The sequence below is a fragment of the Microcaecilia unicolor genome, chromosome 14 (genome assembly GCF_901765095.1).
Source record: "Microcaecilia unicolor chromosome 14, aMicUni1.1, whole genome shotgun sequence".
Classification (NCBI taxonomy): Eukaryota; Metazoa; Chordata; class Amphibia; order Gymnophiona; family Siphonopidae; genus Microcaecilia; species Microcaecilia unicolor.
Window position 1 is genome coordinate 17,666,870 of NC_044044.1, and position 16,093 is coordinate 17,682,962.

Genomic DNA, 16,093 nt, shown 5'->3' on the forward strand with positions numbered 1-16,093 from the left:
AATCAACTTATGCATCTTCAACCTCATGATGATCCCTCTGGCCAAATCCCTATCCAAGTCTGTCCTAAATCCCTTCATCTACGCTGATGACGTCACAATATTCCTCCCCTTCCAATCCAACCTTACAGAAATCTCGGAGAAAATAATCACTGCCATGAACATCCTAGCTTCCTGGGCCAACGCCTTCAAGATGAAATTGAACAAAGAAAAAACTCAGTGCCTAATCCTTTCATCACAACATTCTACTCTGCTCCCAACCACCCTGAACACCCCCGACGTTACAATCCCAATATCTGACAATCTAAAAATCCTAGGAGTAACATTAGACAAACACCTAACTTTAGAAACTCATGCAAAAGCCACGACGAAGAAGATGTTCAACATGATGTGGATTCTGAAAAGAGTTAAACCATTCCTCCCACAGAAAACTTTCCGCAATCTATTACAATCCACAGTACTTACCCATGCCGACTACTGCAACAGCATCTTCATCGGTTGCAAAGCCCAAATCATGAACAAACTCCAAACCGCCCAAAACACAGCAGCCAGATTCAATTTCGGCAAATCACGATTCAAAAGCGCAACACCGCTTCATGAAAACTTCACTGGCTCCCTATCAAGGAAAGAATAAACTTCAAAACCCACACAATGATCCACAAGATCCTCAATGGTGAATCTCCAAGCTACATGACCAATTTGATCGATCTTCCAGCCAGGAACTGGTCCAAATCTTCTCGAACATATCTCAATCTTCATCTTCCCAACTGCAAAGGCCTCAAATACAAAACCTACTACGCATCCAACTTCTCTGTTATAGGCAGCCAACTCTGGAACGCCTTACCTAGACATATCCGAAAAACCAATGAACACCTACCCTTCCGAAAGCTGCTGAAGACTTACCTCTTCAAACAAGCCTACCCAAACGACCCAATTTAATCCTCGAACCTAGACCACACCACTAGTACTACCCACACTCCAATCCTTTCCCCACATCTTTTGCTATTGTCCCACTCTATATAACTATGTTTCTCTGTGATACATTGTACCATACTTTGTATTACCTCTGTGATACATTGTAACATACTTTGCACTGTCTCTGTGATACTTTGTAACATACTTTGTATTGTATCTGTGATACTTTGTACCATACTCTGTAAGCCGCACTGAACCTGCTATCGAGCGGGAAAGAGCGGGGTATAAATGCTACAAATAAATAAAAAAAATTCAGCTTCTCCTACATAAGCACACAACTATGGAACGCATTACCTAAAGCCGTGAAAACAACGTATGAACAACTAAGCTTCCGGAATTCATTAAAAACCAACCTATTCGAAAAGGCATACCACACCGAACCAACTTAAATACTGGTTCCTTGCAACACAACGAAACCAAAGGTTGTAACGGATATATAAGAACTCTTCCTTTCTACGATTCTCTTCCTCTATAAAACTCCTTAAAGTGTCTGTAACACTTGAACTTTGTTCTACCAAAACACAGTGGCGTTCCTGGCCTGGATGGCACCCGGGGTGGAGCGCCAATGCGCCCCCCCCCCGGTGAAATGACACCCCCTGGGTACACACCGCTGGGGGGGGGGTGCCGCGGCGCGCGCCTGCTCCTCCGAGTTCGCTAAACTTTGTTTGTTTGCTGCAGCTCCCTCTGCCCCGGAACAGGAAGTAACCTGTTCCGGGGCAGAGGGAGCTGCAGCGAACGAATGAAGTTTAGCGAACTCGGAGGAGCAGGCACGCGCCGCGGCACCCCCCAGCGGCGTGCACCCAGGGCGGACCGCCCCCCCCCTTGGTACGCCACTGCCAAAACATAACTGTATTTGTTCATACCGGAATTGGCGAACACCTTTACGGTACCATGTAAGCCACATTGAGCCTGCAAATAGGTGGGAAAATGTGGGATACAAATGTAACAAATAAATAAAAAGAACTAAATGTGATATTCTGCATTGATAGCTCCTTTTTTGGCCTTTATTTTTTTTTTTTTATTATTTTATTTTACGTTTCACAATAGAGATAGGGGCGTTAGGAAAGAAAGAAGGCCTGGAGATATCCACGTAGTAACACAATAAATCCTGATTTTCTTACCACTCAGAATACTAACTGGTAACTTTTTTTCATTTGCAAAAATTCTTTCAGTTGCACTGGTTCAAAGAAAACATATTTCTTATCAAGGTAATTTACTAAGCATTTACAGGGATAAGAAAGAAGAAATCTGGCCCCCAAACTTTGTGTCTCTTCTCTAAGTGATAGGAAAGCTTTACGTCTATCCTGAGTGTTTTTCACCACATCGGGGTAGATGCAGACTCTGTCACCAAGAAACAAGTTTGTTGAATTTCTAAAAAATATTTTCATTAAGGAATTTAAATCTTGTTCAAACATTGATAGCTCCTTTTTTTGACCTTTATAGAACAGGGATTCTGTTTTGTGTGCTTGTACACATCTATTTCTCTGTCTGGATCTGTATTCTTGTTGGTCATCTGTTTTCTTTCAAGGGTGTCCAACTGTCTGTGCGTGTGTGTTTTTCTGCTCATGTATTCATGTGACTGTATAATTATATTTAGTTATCTGTGTGGGTTTGTGTGGGGTCATGTGTATGTGGGGAAACTCCTGACAACTCCAAACCAGGCTAACTGTGATGAGCAAATTAATCAGTTTCTCAGACCAAATTGTAGGCACATATCTCAGAAATATTCATTTTGCCCCCACCCTTACAGAAAGAAGGACCTGTTTGCAGCACAAAAAGGAGTGGATATGTCCTCCCACTGCAACCAGATGGGATATGCAATGTACCCTGGAAACACCAGGGGGAGCCCCCAGCTAGAGATTTGGTAAATCAGACCCAGAAAGGGTTATTTCTTTGGTGGCTGTAAAACATTAATGGTAGAAAACCCAGTGTATATTTTCTAGCGGAAAAAGGTGCCGGTACTCAAATGGCAGGCCACCCTTCAGGGGTGGGAGTGATCACTGAGAGACCCACCCCACAATAGCCAGGCCCCCTGCAACCAGTAACTGAACCTATGATAAGGCAAAATTTGCATGTAGAGCCTGAGCTCTTTCATTAAAACTTGGAGAGCATGGGTCAATTTTAGCAGACAATGGAAAAGGTGCTGGAACTCAGCAGGGGCGTATCTGGACTTCAGCGGTAGGGGGGGGACCAGAGCCGAGGTGAGGGGGCACAATTTAGCTCCCCCCCTGGCGCCGCTGACACCTGCAGGGCTTCGTTCTGTGAGTCTGACGTCCTGCACGTTGTACGTACAGCAGGAAGTCAGACTCAGAAGAAACCAAACGCAGGAAGAAGACTTTGGCTGCTGGGGGTTGGGGGTCCCCCGCCAGCAAAGGTACAGATGGATATGGCGGGTTGGCGGGGGGGGGGGGGGTTGAGAGGGGCTTCGGCAGGGGGTCCAGGGCCAAATTTACGGGGGCCCAGGCCCCCGTGGCCCCACAGCAGCTACGCCCCTGGTACTCAGTACCCCAAAGTACCTTCTCAAAAAAAGCCCTGAGAAAACCTATCTACAGAAAGGTTTAATAAGGTAGCGTGTCTCATACACTGGGAGCTATGTAAATACTTTAACAATTGCAGTACCAGAAAGTACTGGAATCAGGACCATAGAGAATGCAGAAGCTGTGGTCACCTGGGACATTCCAAAAACCTGATGCAAGAAAACCAGACACAGTGATAATGGAGAAAGCCACGAGAATAGCATTGTTGATAGATGTGTCACTGCCAAGGGATTATTCTGTACATACTGTGGAGAAACAGAAAATCCTCAAGTAACAATAAATGCAAAGACCAAAAATGTGTGGTAGAAAGATACATAAATATTCCCAATTGTACTGGGCATCACAGGCCAGTAGAATAGCAAAGGAAAGGGGGGGGGGGGGGAGAGATCATAGATGCCAAAGTTTCCAAATGATTAGGAGTGGCCTAGTGGTTAGGGTGGTGGACTTTGGTCCTGGGGAACTGAGGAACTGAGTTCCATTCCCACTTCAGGCACAGGCAGCTCCTTGTGACTCTGGGCAAGTCACTTAACCCTCCATTGCCCCATGTAAGCCGCATTGAGCCTGCCATGAGTGGGAAAGCGTGGGGTACAAATGTAACAAAAAAAAAATATGAATAACCTTTCTCTAGACACAGTGAAGGAGCTTGCTCAATATTGGGGTGCTCAGCATTCACAGAACAGGTTTCCATGGGGGGGGGGGGGGAATTATGGCTGGCCAGAGGATGGTCACCGGGGGGAGCGAATGGGATTTGTAAGTACATAAACATCACCATACTAGGACAGACCAAAGGTTCATCAAGCCTGTTTCCAAAAGTGGCCAATTCAAGTCACAAGTACCTGGGAAGATCCCAAAACAGTAAAACCAATTTTTATGCTGCTCATCCCATAATTAAGCAGTGGATTTTCCTAAATCCATCTTAACAATGATTTATGGGCAAGCATGTACCAACTTCCAGTTGAGTCCTACCAGTTAAGAGTCTCACTTGGCACATCTGCCTTAGCTTAGGACCAGGCATGCAACAGATGCCAACTAGATAAAAAAAGAAATTTCTTTATCACCTCTTGCTCCCAAAATGCCCGGGAAACATTTTGCTGTGGCCTGCTGGTTCATCTATCCTGGTTTACGAGCAATCACGCAAATAGGTGTTCTACTTCCTCCACGGTTTCCAGTAGGTTTAGCAATAAGTACGGTGAACTCTGCAGCCAATCCTGGGGGGGGGGGGGGGAGGGTCAGCGTTTCCCTGTTATGTTAGGTGCTACAGTCCTAGAGCTACAAGCCTGGTCTACCCTTGGGATTTGGGGTGCACTGATCTATAAGGCGGTAGGTAGCCTTGGTTGTCAATTCAATATTGAGATGTCATCCTTAAAGCTTCAAATTCTTTAATAATTCCAGTCTAGTGGCCGATATGCTTTCTTTCAAGAACAGATGGCATGGAGGGGCATTAAAAAAAAGAGTCTAAGTCCAAACCCCCCAGGCATAATACGCCTAGATTTCCTGTTGGATTATGGCTGTGCGATGGATGGTTTGCCACTGAAAACCTCAGAAATGAAAAGGGTGCAAATCTCTCTCTTGAATATTCATTGCAGATATCCTGAAAACCCAACTGGCTGGGATGCCAACAGGACCGGGTCTGGGAACCACGTGTTTAGAGTACTGATTCCACAGTCCTGGTGGTGAAGATCAATAATCCATTTGCCCCCTCCTCAGAGAATATTCCTCTTTCTCATTCCTCTGAAGGAATATCACCAGTACCAGGTCTTGAAGACTGTTCAGCAGCATCCCTTCTCTACGTCACTAAAATATACGCATTCGCCTACATCCAAGACTGTTCAACAAAGAAGCCTCTGAAAACTATCATTGGTTCTCTGGCCTCTGAAAAGCAGCCACACAAGTCCGACTCTCCTATACAGTTGCTCTTATTAACATTTATTTACCGCCTTTTGGAAAGAATTCACTCAAGGTGGCGTACAGTAAGAATAAATCAATCATACGCAACGGACATGCAGTCACCCAACTCCAAGCCTCCTATGGTCATTCTGATACACTAGGCACACTGGCCCAGTTTCCTGAGTCTTGTTTTAAAGCCCTTGTTCATATCACCTGGTACCTGCCAAAATTTTGACACACGGTTCACCATGGTTCCCTTTTTAACTTTCTCAATATGTTCACCATCTGTTTTGCCACATAGGGAAAGGGAATGGGACTTGATATACCGCCGTTCTGTGGTTTTTGCAACTACATTCAAAGGGGTTTACATATATTCAGGTACTTATTTGTACCTGGGGCAACGGAGGGTTAAGTGATTTGCCCAGAGTCGCAAGGAGCTGCAGTGGGAATCGAACCCAGTTCCCCAGGATCAAAGTCCGCCACTCTAACCACTAGGCTACTCCTCCACTAGCAACATTCCATGTAGGCTCTCAAATAGGGAAAGGGAAATGGGACTTCATATACCACCTTTCTGTGGTTTTTGCAACTACATTCAATGCAGTTTACATAGTATGGTAGCTGTCTTCATCCTTGTCGCTGTCTTACCTGCCTGGGATTCACCAGTGTACGGCTGACTCAACCTGCTTGTCCATGGAGAAAATTAATTTACTTACCTGTAACAGGGGTTCTCTGTGGATAGCAGGATAAGTCAGCCTCACAAACCCACCCACCTTCCCCTCTCGGACAAACTATCTATAGCTGGAGAAAGCACTAGAGAGGAAATGGTGGGGTGGGGGGGGGGGGGAGGCTTACACATGTTTAGAAAGGCCTTTTCCAGGCTTCTCTGAATTACTCCATCCATAGTGCTACTGGGTGATGTCATCAGTGTGTGACTGATTTATCCTGCTGGCCACAGAGAACTTCCTTTACAGGTAAGTAACCTTACTTTCACTCCACTGCCTCAGCTTTGAAGGAGCAACAGGAGAGGGAGAGAGAGAGGTTGAATTCTAATAAAATCACAACTTAAATAGAAAGGGAATTAGAGAAAAGTTGCCCAGTCATTTCCTGAGCCACTTAGGCAACACAATGCTGCTTAACTGACTGCAGGGGTGGAGATGAGGAACACAGTGTGACCTAGAACTGAAGCCTCTGCAGCCCAGAAGTGGTACAAAAACAAACACACCCTAAAAATAAACCCCACCAAAACAGCAACTATAACCTAACCCGAACATAAAAAGCAAATTGTTGAGCCCTGACCCTCTTCTTCTGAGCAGTCTGGGATCAGTTTCCCCAGAAGAGGGATGGGTAGACCAAACACTTTCCCTCTGGGCGAGGGGGGGGGGAGGGGAAACCCCACCCCACCCCACAAATAGTAACAATAAGAGTGAAGCCAGGAAGAGCAACAAAAAGCCTGCCTGAAAAGTGAAATGAAAGGGAGTAAACAATAAACAATGGCTGAAACAAGCCTAAGATGGATTGAAAAGGTGAACATTCCAACTTTCCCTCTTTAGAACGAACTGAATTTGTCTCTTTCTGCAGCCTGGATATTAGGATTTATTAAGCCGGGCTTAAGTGTCAGCTCAGGGGTCCGGGGAGGGGAGGATAATTTTGGCCATTCTGCTCCTTATCTAGCCCTTGCCTTACCATGGATTTGGGTTTAGCTGTAGCTTCGGTATCACTTCTACCCTTTTAGCAGTCTCCTCCCTCTCCGGGGCGAGTCCCTCCTCCTTCTCCTCCTCGGCTGCCGGCACTCTCGGGCTCGGAGGAGGCTGCACGCTGCTGGGTTTTTCTCTCCCCCATTGTCCTCCCCCTCCTGCATCGGAATCGGGCTATCTTCCGTTGTGGCTTGGAAACTCCTCCCGGTTCTGGCTCGGGATGACGGTGGATTTTGAGGAGTGTCTGAAGGACTCCCCCCGCTTCAGGTAAGAGGGAGAGGGCTCATTTTGGAAGGGTACGGAGTGGACTGTTGCAAGAGAGTTGGATATCAGTTTCGGGGGTGCTAAGAGCGAGAAGAAGGACACCTTGGGGGAGGGGAGATGACCCTTGATCTGTGTGGGGTCTGGAATGTGAGGGTGGGGTCGTTGGCCGCTTTAATTTTGGAGATGCTGTCAGTAGGGAAGAGGAGGCGATGGAGGAAGTACCCTTAGTCAGGGAGGGCTACATGCTGTCCCTTTGGGGTTATTTTTAGGTATGAAGGGGTGGCCAATATCTCTTTGTGGGGGGGGGGGGTGCAGAAACTGTGGCCCATTTCTCTTTAGAGATGCTGTGTGTAGGGTGGGGGATGAATCACATTTTGGATATAATGCAAAGGTCTCCGTTTGACTTTCTGTTAGGGATGGTAAGTGGATCTCGATTTTAGGATGCTTTTCGGGAGAGGGGCTTGTTTTGGGGGTGCCAGTGAGTGCTTCATTGTGTGTCCCCTCAATCATGTTGAAACGTTGGCACCTAGAGCTGCAGAAATCTCTTGCTTCCCTCCTAGTAGCAGGGAGGAAATCTCCTACCCAGTGTGAAATTCTTCTGTTTGCAGCCCAGTTTCTTGTCGTCAAACCTAGAAACGATGAAAGCAGCCAGGCACATCTGGTGGCTGGGCACTTCACTTCCTGCTCAAAAGCCACAAAGCCCAGCTGATTCCTGGCTTTCCCATCACTTCACTTCACTACTAAAGCTCTGCCACATAAGCTGAATTTTTGAGGATGAGGAGGAGCTCTAGCAGTAGAAGGGGGTGGAGGTGGGTGGGCTGCTTTTCTATGTGTGCCAGCAGCGCAGCACCCTTATTCCCCCAGCCTGGGTGGGCATCAACCATTTAGGGTGGCTGAAAAAGTCCGGTCTTCTGCAGGTGTGAGCTGGACCCCTGCTCCCTTCTCTCTGAGCAGAAGTACAGGCCACCGCCCAGCTCATGTTGGTGAGGGGGCTTGTGGCCCTAGGAATGGGGAAGCAGGAAGTGCAGAGCCAGGGTTCACGTTAATTTGAAGGGGGGAGGGGGAGGTACAAGAATGGGAAGTCCACTGCCCACATCGCATAGCAAGGATCTTGCCCCTGAGAGATGCCTGTACAAAATCATCGATTGGTAGCTTCTAAGAGTCATTTCTCCTGCCTCCCCTTATAAACTGTTACCTCTCAAGAGGGGGCAGGAAATGATTTCCATATCTGTTAGAATTTATTTATTTATTAGGATTTATTTACCGCCTTTTTGAAGGAACTCACTCAAGGTGGTGTACTGTAAGAATAGATCAAACATGAGCAATAGACAATTACAGCAGTAAAAATATTCAAAAACAGTGCAAATTATGGCATTGTACACTACTTACAATGTCAACACAATACGTAATAGAACATTATAATTGATAGTGAAGGGTATAAGCAAAGACGGAACATATAGATAGGTTAAGAAAGTAGGAAGAGTTGGAAAGTAAGGTGATTGATTTAAAGAAAGTTGCACATGAGGTCAGAGCGATGGTTAAATTACTCAGCTAGGGTAGGAGTGGATAAACACGTCCTGCTGCAGTATGTGCAGCCCAAGTCACTCCTTGTGTGTGTGAGTGAGACTAACAAGTTAGTTACTTCTTCCATTAAAGGCTTAGTTGAAGAGCCAAGCTTTCGCCTGCTTCCTGGAGAATGGGTTTGGCATACTACATGTTGTCTAAGAGGTATGAGTGGATAGGCAATGAATATTCTTTTTTTCTAGGCATCAAACTTGGTGTCTACGCCCTACTCCCGCCCCATTCCCATGTCCTCCTCATGCTGCTGAATGACCCACTTTCCCTATGGGAGGGGCAGAGGGCTGGGAGCAGCCAGATAGAACCTGCTGGGGATCATGCTGCTGACCCGGGAAAACTGGAAAGACCGGCGGGCAGAGAGGTGCGGTGATGAAAAGCCCAATGAGTGAGGGGAGGACCGATGAGGAAGGGAGGGTGGAGAGTTGGAGGGAAGAGAGGACAGTGAGAGCAAGAGGTGGGGTATGAAAAAGGCTATAAGAGGGCAGGAGGGTTGGCTTCAGGGGAGGAGACGGAAGGAAGGTGAGAAGTGGAGAGAAAGAAAAGGGAGACTGGAAATTGCATTGAGTTATTTTGTAGTTGCTGCCTGTGTACATGCTTCTCTGTGTTGTGTGTGACCATGTGTCTGGCTAGATCTGAGCACGTGCAGAGTGTGCCAGTCTTTATGAACACATGACAGTATTCCCCCTCCCTGCACACATGTTCCTGGTGAAGTGGGCACATAAGAACATAATCACTTCCTTCTTTCTTCCCTTAATCTCTGCACATTACTAATTTTATCTTATATTCTAGAATGATATTGCCATAACAAAACTATGTAAGCCACATTGAGCCTGCAAATAGGTGGGAAAATGTGGGATACAAATGCAATAAATAACAAGAGTAGCCATACTGGGTCGGACCAATGGTCCATCTAGCCCAGTATCCTGTTTTCCAAAGAGTGGCCAAGCCAGGTCACAACTACCTGGCAGAAACCCAAATTGTGGCAACATTCCATGTAGAACCCCAAAGATCAGCAAGATTCTGGAATCCTAAAGAGTGACAAGATTCCATGCAGAATCTCAAAGAGTAGCAACATTCCATGTAGAACCCCAAAGAATAACAAGATTCTGGAATCCTAAAGAGTGACAAGATTCCATGCAGAATCTCAGAATACCAACATTCCATACTAAAAATCCAAGGGCAAGCAGTTGCTTCCCATGTCTGTCTCAATAACAGACTATGGACTTTTCCTCCAGGAATTTGTCCAAACCATTTTTAAACCCAGATACACTAACCGCTGTTACCACCTCCTCCGGCAAAGAGTTCCAGAGCTTAACTATTCATTGAGTGAAAAAATATTTCCTCCTATTTGTTTTAAAAGTATTTCCGTGTAACTTTCTCGAGTATGCCCTAGTCTTGGTACTCGTTCTACACCACTCAGGATTTTGTAGACCTCAATCATATCTCCTCTCATCCGCCTCTTTTTCCAAGCTGAAGAGCCTTAACCTCTTTAGCCTTTCCTCATACGAGAGGAGTTCCACCATCCCCTTTATCATTTTAGTTGCTCTTCATTGAACCTTTTCTCATTCCGCTATATCTTTTTTTGAGATATGGTGACCAGAACTGAATGCAATACTCTTGGTGCGGACGCACCATGGAGCGATACAAAGGCATTATAGTATTTTTGGTCTTTGGCCAGGGTGGGCACTTCGTAACCATTAGGCAGACCAGGTGGATGCCTAGGGCAGCAGTGTGTTGGGATTGCCAAAGAGCAACTGCAGTCAAAGCAAACCAATAGATCCGGACAGCCACAAAAACTCTGAGAACCCTCAGGTTTACCTGCAGAGAGAGTGGTCAGTTTTCAAATAGTCCCATTTAACTGGCTGAATGGCTTTTGGAAACTGCCCTTATTTGGGGGAAGGGTGGGGGTAATTTTATGGTTCAATAATTTTTTATTGGAGGATCACAAAACAACATTTCTTTAGGGTTATGTACAATTTGCATATCTAAGAAGACAGGAGGAGCCTCCACGGAAAGTCAAAGCAAAACAGCAAAAGTAGAGGCTGACAAATGCACAAACCAATAGGGAGATAATCTCAAAAAACAGTTTATTCAGAATATGGGAATCGCTGCCGCCTTTTGGAAAAGAAAAACATAAGGTAAACACGGGGGAAAGGGTTGAGGAGGGAAAGGGGGAGATGCTGGACCGGACGCGGGACGGACGGTCGGGAGTGGCATCTCATCCCTGCCTCGGGCGGCAGATTGCCATGGGTCGTCTCTGGACATTTAGGTGCATAAGAGAGCGCTCAGTGGGATTCTGTAGTGCAGGCCTTCTCAACCCAGTCCTCGGGGCACACCAAGTCCCATCGGGTTTTCTGCATATCCGCAATGAAAATGCATGAGAAAGACTGGCATGTGCCTGCCTCCATTGACTAGCTAGGTTGAGAACAAGAATCCCTGCTGTAAGTTATGTGCCAGGGTTGTAGCCGGCAGTCCATTTTTTGGAGGGGCTCAAGGGTGGACTCTGGGCCCATGTATTTTTTCTCTCCTCCCATGCATTAAAAAGAATACCTTTGCTGGAGGACATGCCGAAGCCCTGCCAGCCAAAGAGATCTGCTACCCGACATGGGTGGACTGAGGGTGGTCTGGGCCTGCTTCTTCGGTTTTACCGGAGGGGTCCTGGTGGCCTCTGCGGGGTGGGGGGGGGGCATGTTCTTTCCTGTTCACTGCGCTGCCGCTATTCCCCCACCTGCTGGCGCCGCCGTGTTTTCAAAATGGTGGCCAAGACTTTCCACGGTAGTCTTGCGGGTCTCAACAGTCTCATGAGACTTCTGCAGGGAGTCTCAGACGCCATTTTTAAAATACGGTGGTGCTGGGTGGAAAGAATAGTGGCAGCCCAGCGGGCCAGGCAGGAAACAACATGTCCCCCCTCTCCCCATGCAGAGTCCACGAGATCAGTGGCACGCTGAGCCTCTGGGCCCTCGGGCACTGCCCAGTTGCCCGAATGGTTAATGCACCCTTGCTACTGGAGCTGCCCCCTTCCCCTCATGCCACTTCAGGAGCAGCATCTGTGGTACAGCACTCCACATGCAGCATGCTCAGTTCTGTAAATAACGTGTTCATGCAACTGCAATTACACCAGGTCTTTGGCTGGTATGACGGGGGAGGGGGCACATAGATGTTATGAGTGTCGATGGAGGGTTACGCTAGCATTCTATAATGGAATCTGGGCACTCAGGTGTTGTAGAACAGGCTGTCACCATGCAGAATTGGGCACCTACATGTGTGGTGGTGTGTGTTATTTTATTTATTTGGATTTGCTCACACCTTCTTCAGTAGTAGCTCAAGGTGAGTTACATTCAGGTACTCTGGATATTTCTCTGTCCCAGGAGGGCTCACAATCTAAGTTTGTACCTGAGGCAATGGAGGGTTAAGTGACTTGCCCAAGATCACAAGGAGCAGCAGTGGGATTTGAACTGGCCACCTCCGGATTGCAAGACCAGTGCTCTAACTACTAGGACACTCCTCCACTCCGGAATCTTGCTATTCTTTGGGGTTCTACATGGAATGTCGCTACTCTTTGAGATTCTGCATGGAATCTTGTCACTCCTTAGGATTCCAGAATCTTGCTATTCTTTGGGGTTCTACATGGAATGTTGCTACTCTTTGAGATTCTGCATGGAATCTTGTCACTCTTTAAGATTCCAGAACCTTCTTTATTTAGAATTTGCTCACACCTATTTCAGTAGTAGCTCAAGGTGAGTTACATTCAGGTACTCTGGATATTTCTCTGTCCCTGGAGGGCAATGGAGAGTTAAGTGACGTCCAAGATCACAAGGAGCAGCAGCGGGATTTGAACTGGCCACCTCTGGATTGCAAGACTGGTGCTCTAACCACTAGGCCACTCCTCCACTCCATATATATAGACACACACAGCACAAAGTTGGGTGGAGTGGAGAAATGGCTTAGTGGTTAAAGCAGTTGTGAACCAGGGAAATCAGAGTTCAAATCCTGCATCTTCTGCTGTCACTCTTTGTGATCTTGGGCAAGTGACTTGACCCTCTCTTTGCCTGTTACAACTTAATTTATTTCCCTGTGTAAAAATGGGCTCCTAATGTATCCTGCATGGAGCGGTGTTTAAAACACTAAGCAGCTGTGATTTGACTGCATCCAGGAAGGCTGGGGTGACCTCCATGGAGGGACCAAGGTTAAAACTTAAAACTTCAATGAGCTTAGCACAGTGGTTCCCAAACCCATCCTGGGAGAACCCCAGCCAGCCAGGTTTTCTGGATATCCACACAGACTATACATGAGAGAAATCTGCAGGCAGTGGAAGCAGAGCATGCAAATCAATCTCATGAATATTCATTGCAGATGTCCTGAAAATCTGGCAGGCTAGGGATTCCCCATGACGGGTTTTGGGGGATAATTTGGGTGACCGGTGGGATAATTATGAAACTTGGAAATAAAGCATGGAAAGAGTTCTGGGTATTGAATTAAGTGTGGGTCGTTGCATCTCTGTCGAAATTCTGTCCAATTTTTGTAAGAATCAAAGAGGAGACGGTAGAGGCCAGTGCTTCGAACAGATTTTTACCAGACTCTGCACGTCCTGAAGAGCCTTCTCACCAAACTGAGCTCAGGCCCTGCATGTCTGTTCCCCAGCCCTGGGGCCAGAAGCCTCCTCCCCGGCATGTGCTCTTCTGTCCCACACTCAGGTCCAAGAACCTCCTTGTGTGATTTTTATTCCCTGCACATGTTGCTTCCCCAGTCCAGGCCCCAGACCTCCTTACTCATGTGAGCTCATGTCCTGGAATGTTGGACCTAGTGCAAGGGATAACGGGGGTGGGGTCGTTTGGCACTAGTGATCCTAAATGTGACATAATCACTGGAGGGGAGGACATTAAAGAAAATTACTGCAGTTATATTTGACTTTAAAAAGGGAGATGATGAAAGGCCAGTGAACGAGTATTACCACACTAAGACGATGGAGTTTTCTCAGGCTCAGGCAGTGGCATAACCACAGGGTGGGGGGGCTGGCCCCTCCACTTTAGGTTTCAGGCCCTCCCCCCAAATTGTAGCACCATCTGCTGCTATGCCTGGCGGGAGGCCCCAAGTCCCTGCAGTCCACCCCCCCCCCCCCCCCCCCCCCCCGTGCATTCTTAAGTTTTCACTTGTGCAAAATTGAGCATGTGCATGGAGGGAGGCTGGTTTGCCTATGCTGCAGTTACACTGGCGGAGCTTGGGAATTCCTGCCAGGGTTGCAGTGGTGGTGGGGGCCATGGAGAGCAGGAGGTGGACAAAATTTTGTCCCCCACTTTGTGCTCAAGTCCCCCCCCCCCCCCCTTCAAAAAAACTGATGATCTGGCTATGTGATTGTAAAACACATCAGAGAAATAGTGATGTATTCAATGTGGCTGTTAAAAATATTTAGTTTGACAATTAATAAAACTTTATTTGACTCCTTCACCTCCAGTGCGGTAATACTTGTGCATTGGCCTCTGGATTTTGTTTTACTCAGACTCCGCCTACGCTTGCAATAAAATTAGGAAATTAAAAAGAGTCTAAAGGGAGCACTTGCGAATATTAAAAATGTGCATGAGGCATGACCACTGTTTATAAATTACTACAAAAGTCTTTCGCAAGACCCATCTGTTGTGTTATAAGATTGAAAAGACACGATATTCGTTATCAAAAGACTCCTGAAGCAGGACTTAGGCCGAAACATGGTACTGTGTCAAGTCTTTGATCAATAAATCTTGAAGCACCAAGTTTGCTTCCCTTGTTTGCCTCCACTGTCTATAAATAGCATCAGACTAAATGTATTTGACACATTAGAAAGAAAACCAAATGATTGTCAGTGTGATTAAAATGTGAGGTGAAATGAGACTATTAGAACCAACAGGACATCTTTCAAGAACTGGAAAGTAACATAGTAACATAGTAGATGACGGCAGAAAAAGACCTGCACGGTCCATCCAGTCTACCCAACAAGATAACTCATATTTGCTGCTTTTTGTGTATACCCTACTTTGATTTGTACCTGTGCTCTTCAGGGCACAGACCATATAAGTCTGCCCCGCACTATCCCCGCCTCCCAACCACCAGCCCCACCTCCCAATCACCGGCTCTGGCACAGGCACAGACCGTATAAGTCTGCCCAGCACTATCCTCACCTCCCCACCACCAGCCCTGCCTCCCAACCACCGGCTCTGGCACAGACCGTACAAGTCTGTCCAGCACTATCCCCGCCTCCCAACCACCAGTCCCGCTTCCCACCACCGGCTCTGGTACAGACCGTATAAGTCTGCCCAGCCCTATCCCCGCCTCCCAACCACCAGCCCCGCCTCCCGATCTTGACTAAGCTCCTGAGGATCCATTCCTTCGGCACAGGATTCTAATGAAGAGAATAACATAAACATTGGCAAATTACATCTAATTATTAGGTAGACCGAAAGAGAATTCAACAAGAAGCTTGCCATAAAGGCAAAAATTCATAATTCAAGTACTTTGAAGCAAGGAGAGGAAATTGGTTGGACAGTTAAGTGACTGAGGGATAAAAGACAAAGACAGTGTAAATGAATTCTTTGCTTTGGTCTTTACTGAAGAGGATCTCAGGGAAATGCTGGAAGCGCTGATGGTGATGATTCAGGGGAACTGAAGCACATCGGGGTGAACCTACATAAGTACATATGTATTGCCATACTAGGACAGACCAAAGGTCCATCAAGCCCAGCATCCTGTTTCCAACAGTGGCCAATCCAGGTCACAAATAACGGATCCCAAAAAAGTTCAATACATTTTATGCTGCTTATCCCAGAAATAAGCAGTGGATTTTCCCCAAGTCAATTTAATAATGGTCTATGGACTTTTCCTTTAGGAAGCTGTCCAGACCTTTTATAAACCCCGCTAAGCTAACCGCCTTTACCACATTCTCTGGCAACAAATTCCAGAGTTTAATTACACGTTGAGTGAAGGAAAACTTTTCTCCGATTCGTATTAAATTTACTACTTTGTAGCTTCATCGCATGCCCCTTAGTTTTAGTATTTTTGGGAAGAGTAAACAAGCGATTCACGTCTAACCTGAAGAATAAAATCAGCAAATTGACAAACGAGCTATCTCGAGGGTTGTGCGAGGGAGATGGGGCGCAAAAATTGTCCCCCGTTTTGTGTTCAGCCACAGTA

General features: G+C 46.6%; 1 protein-coding gene across 1 annotated transcript in view; it reads left to right on the forward strand.

The window, feature by feature from the left end:
* Positions 1–6,989: 6,989 nt before the first annotated feature.
* ACAP1 (ArfGAP with coiled-coil, ankyrin repeat and PH domains 1) overlaps positions 6,990–16,093 on the forward strand; it is a 68,479-nt gene continuing 59,375 nt past the window's right edge. The window contains 1 exon segment of the mRNA XM_030187177.1: positions 6,990–7,357. Within this exon segment, the coding sequence (XP_030043037.1) occupies positions 7,311–7,357 (47 nt within the window). The 5' untranslated portion in view covers positions 6,990–7,310.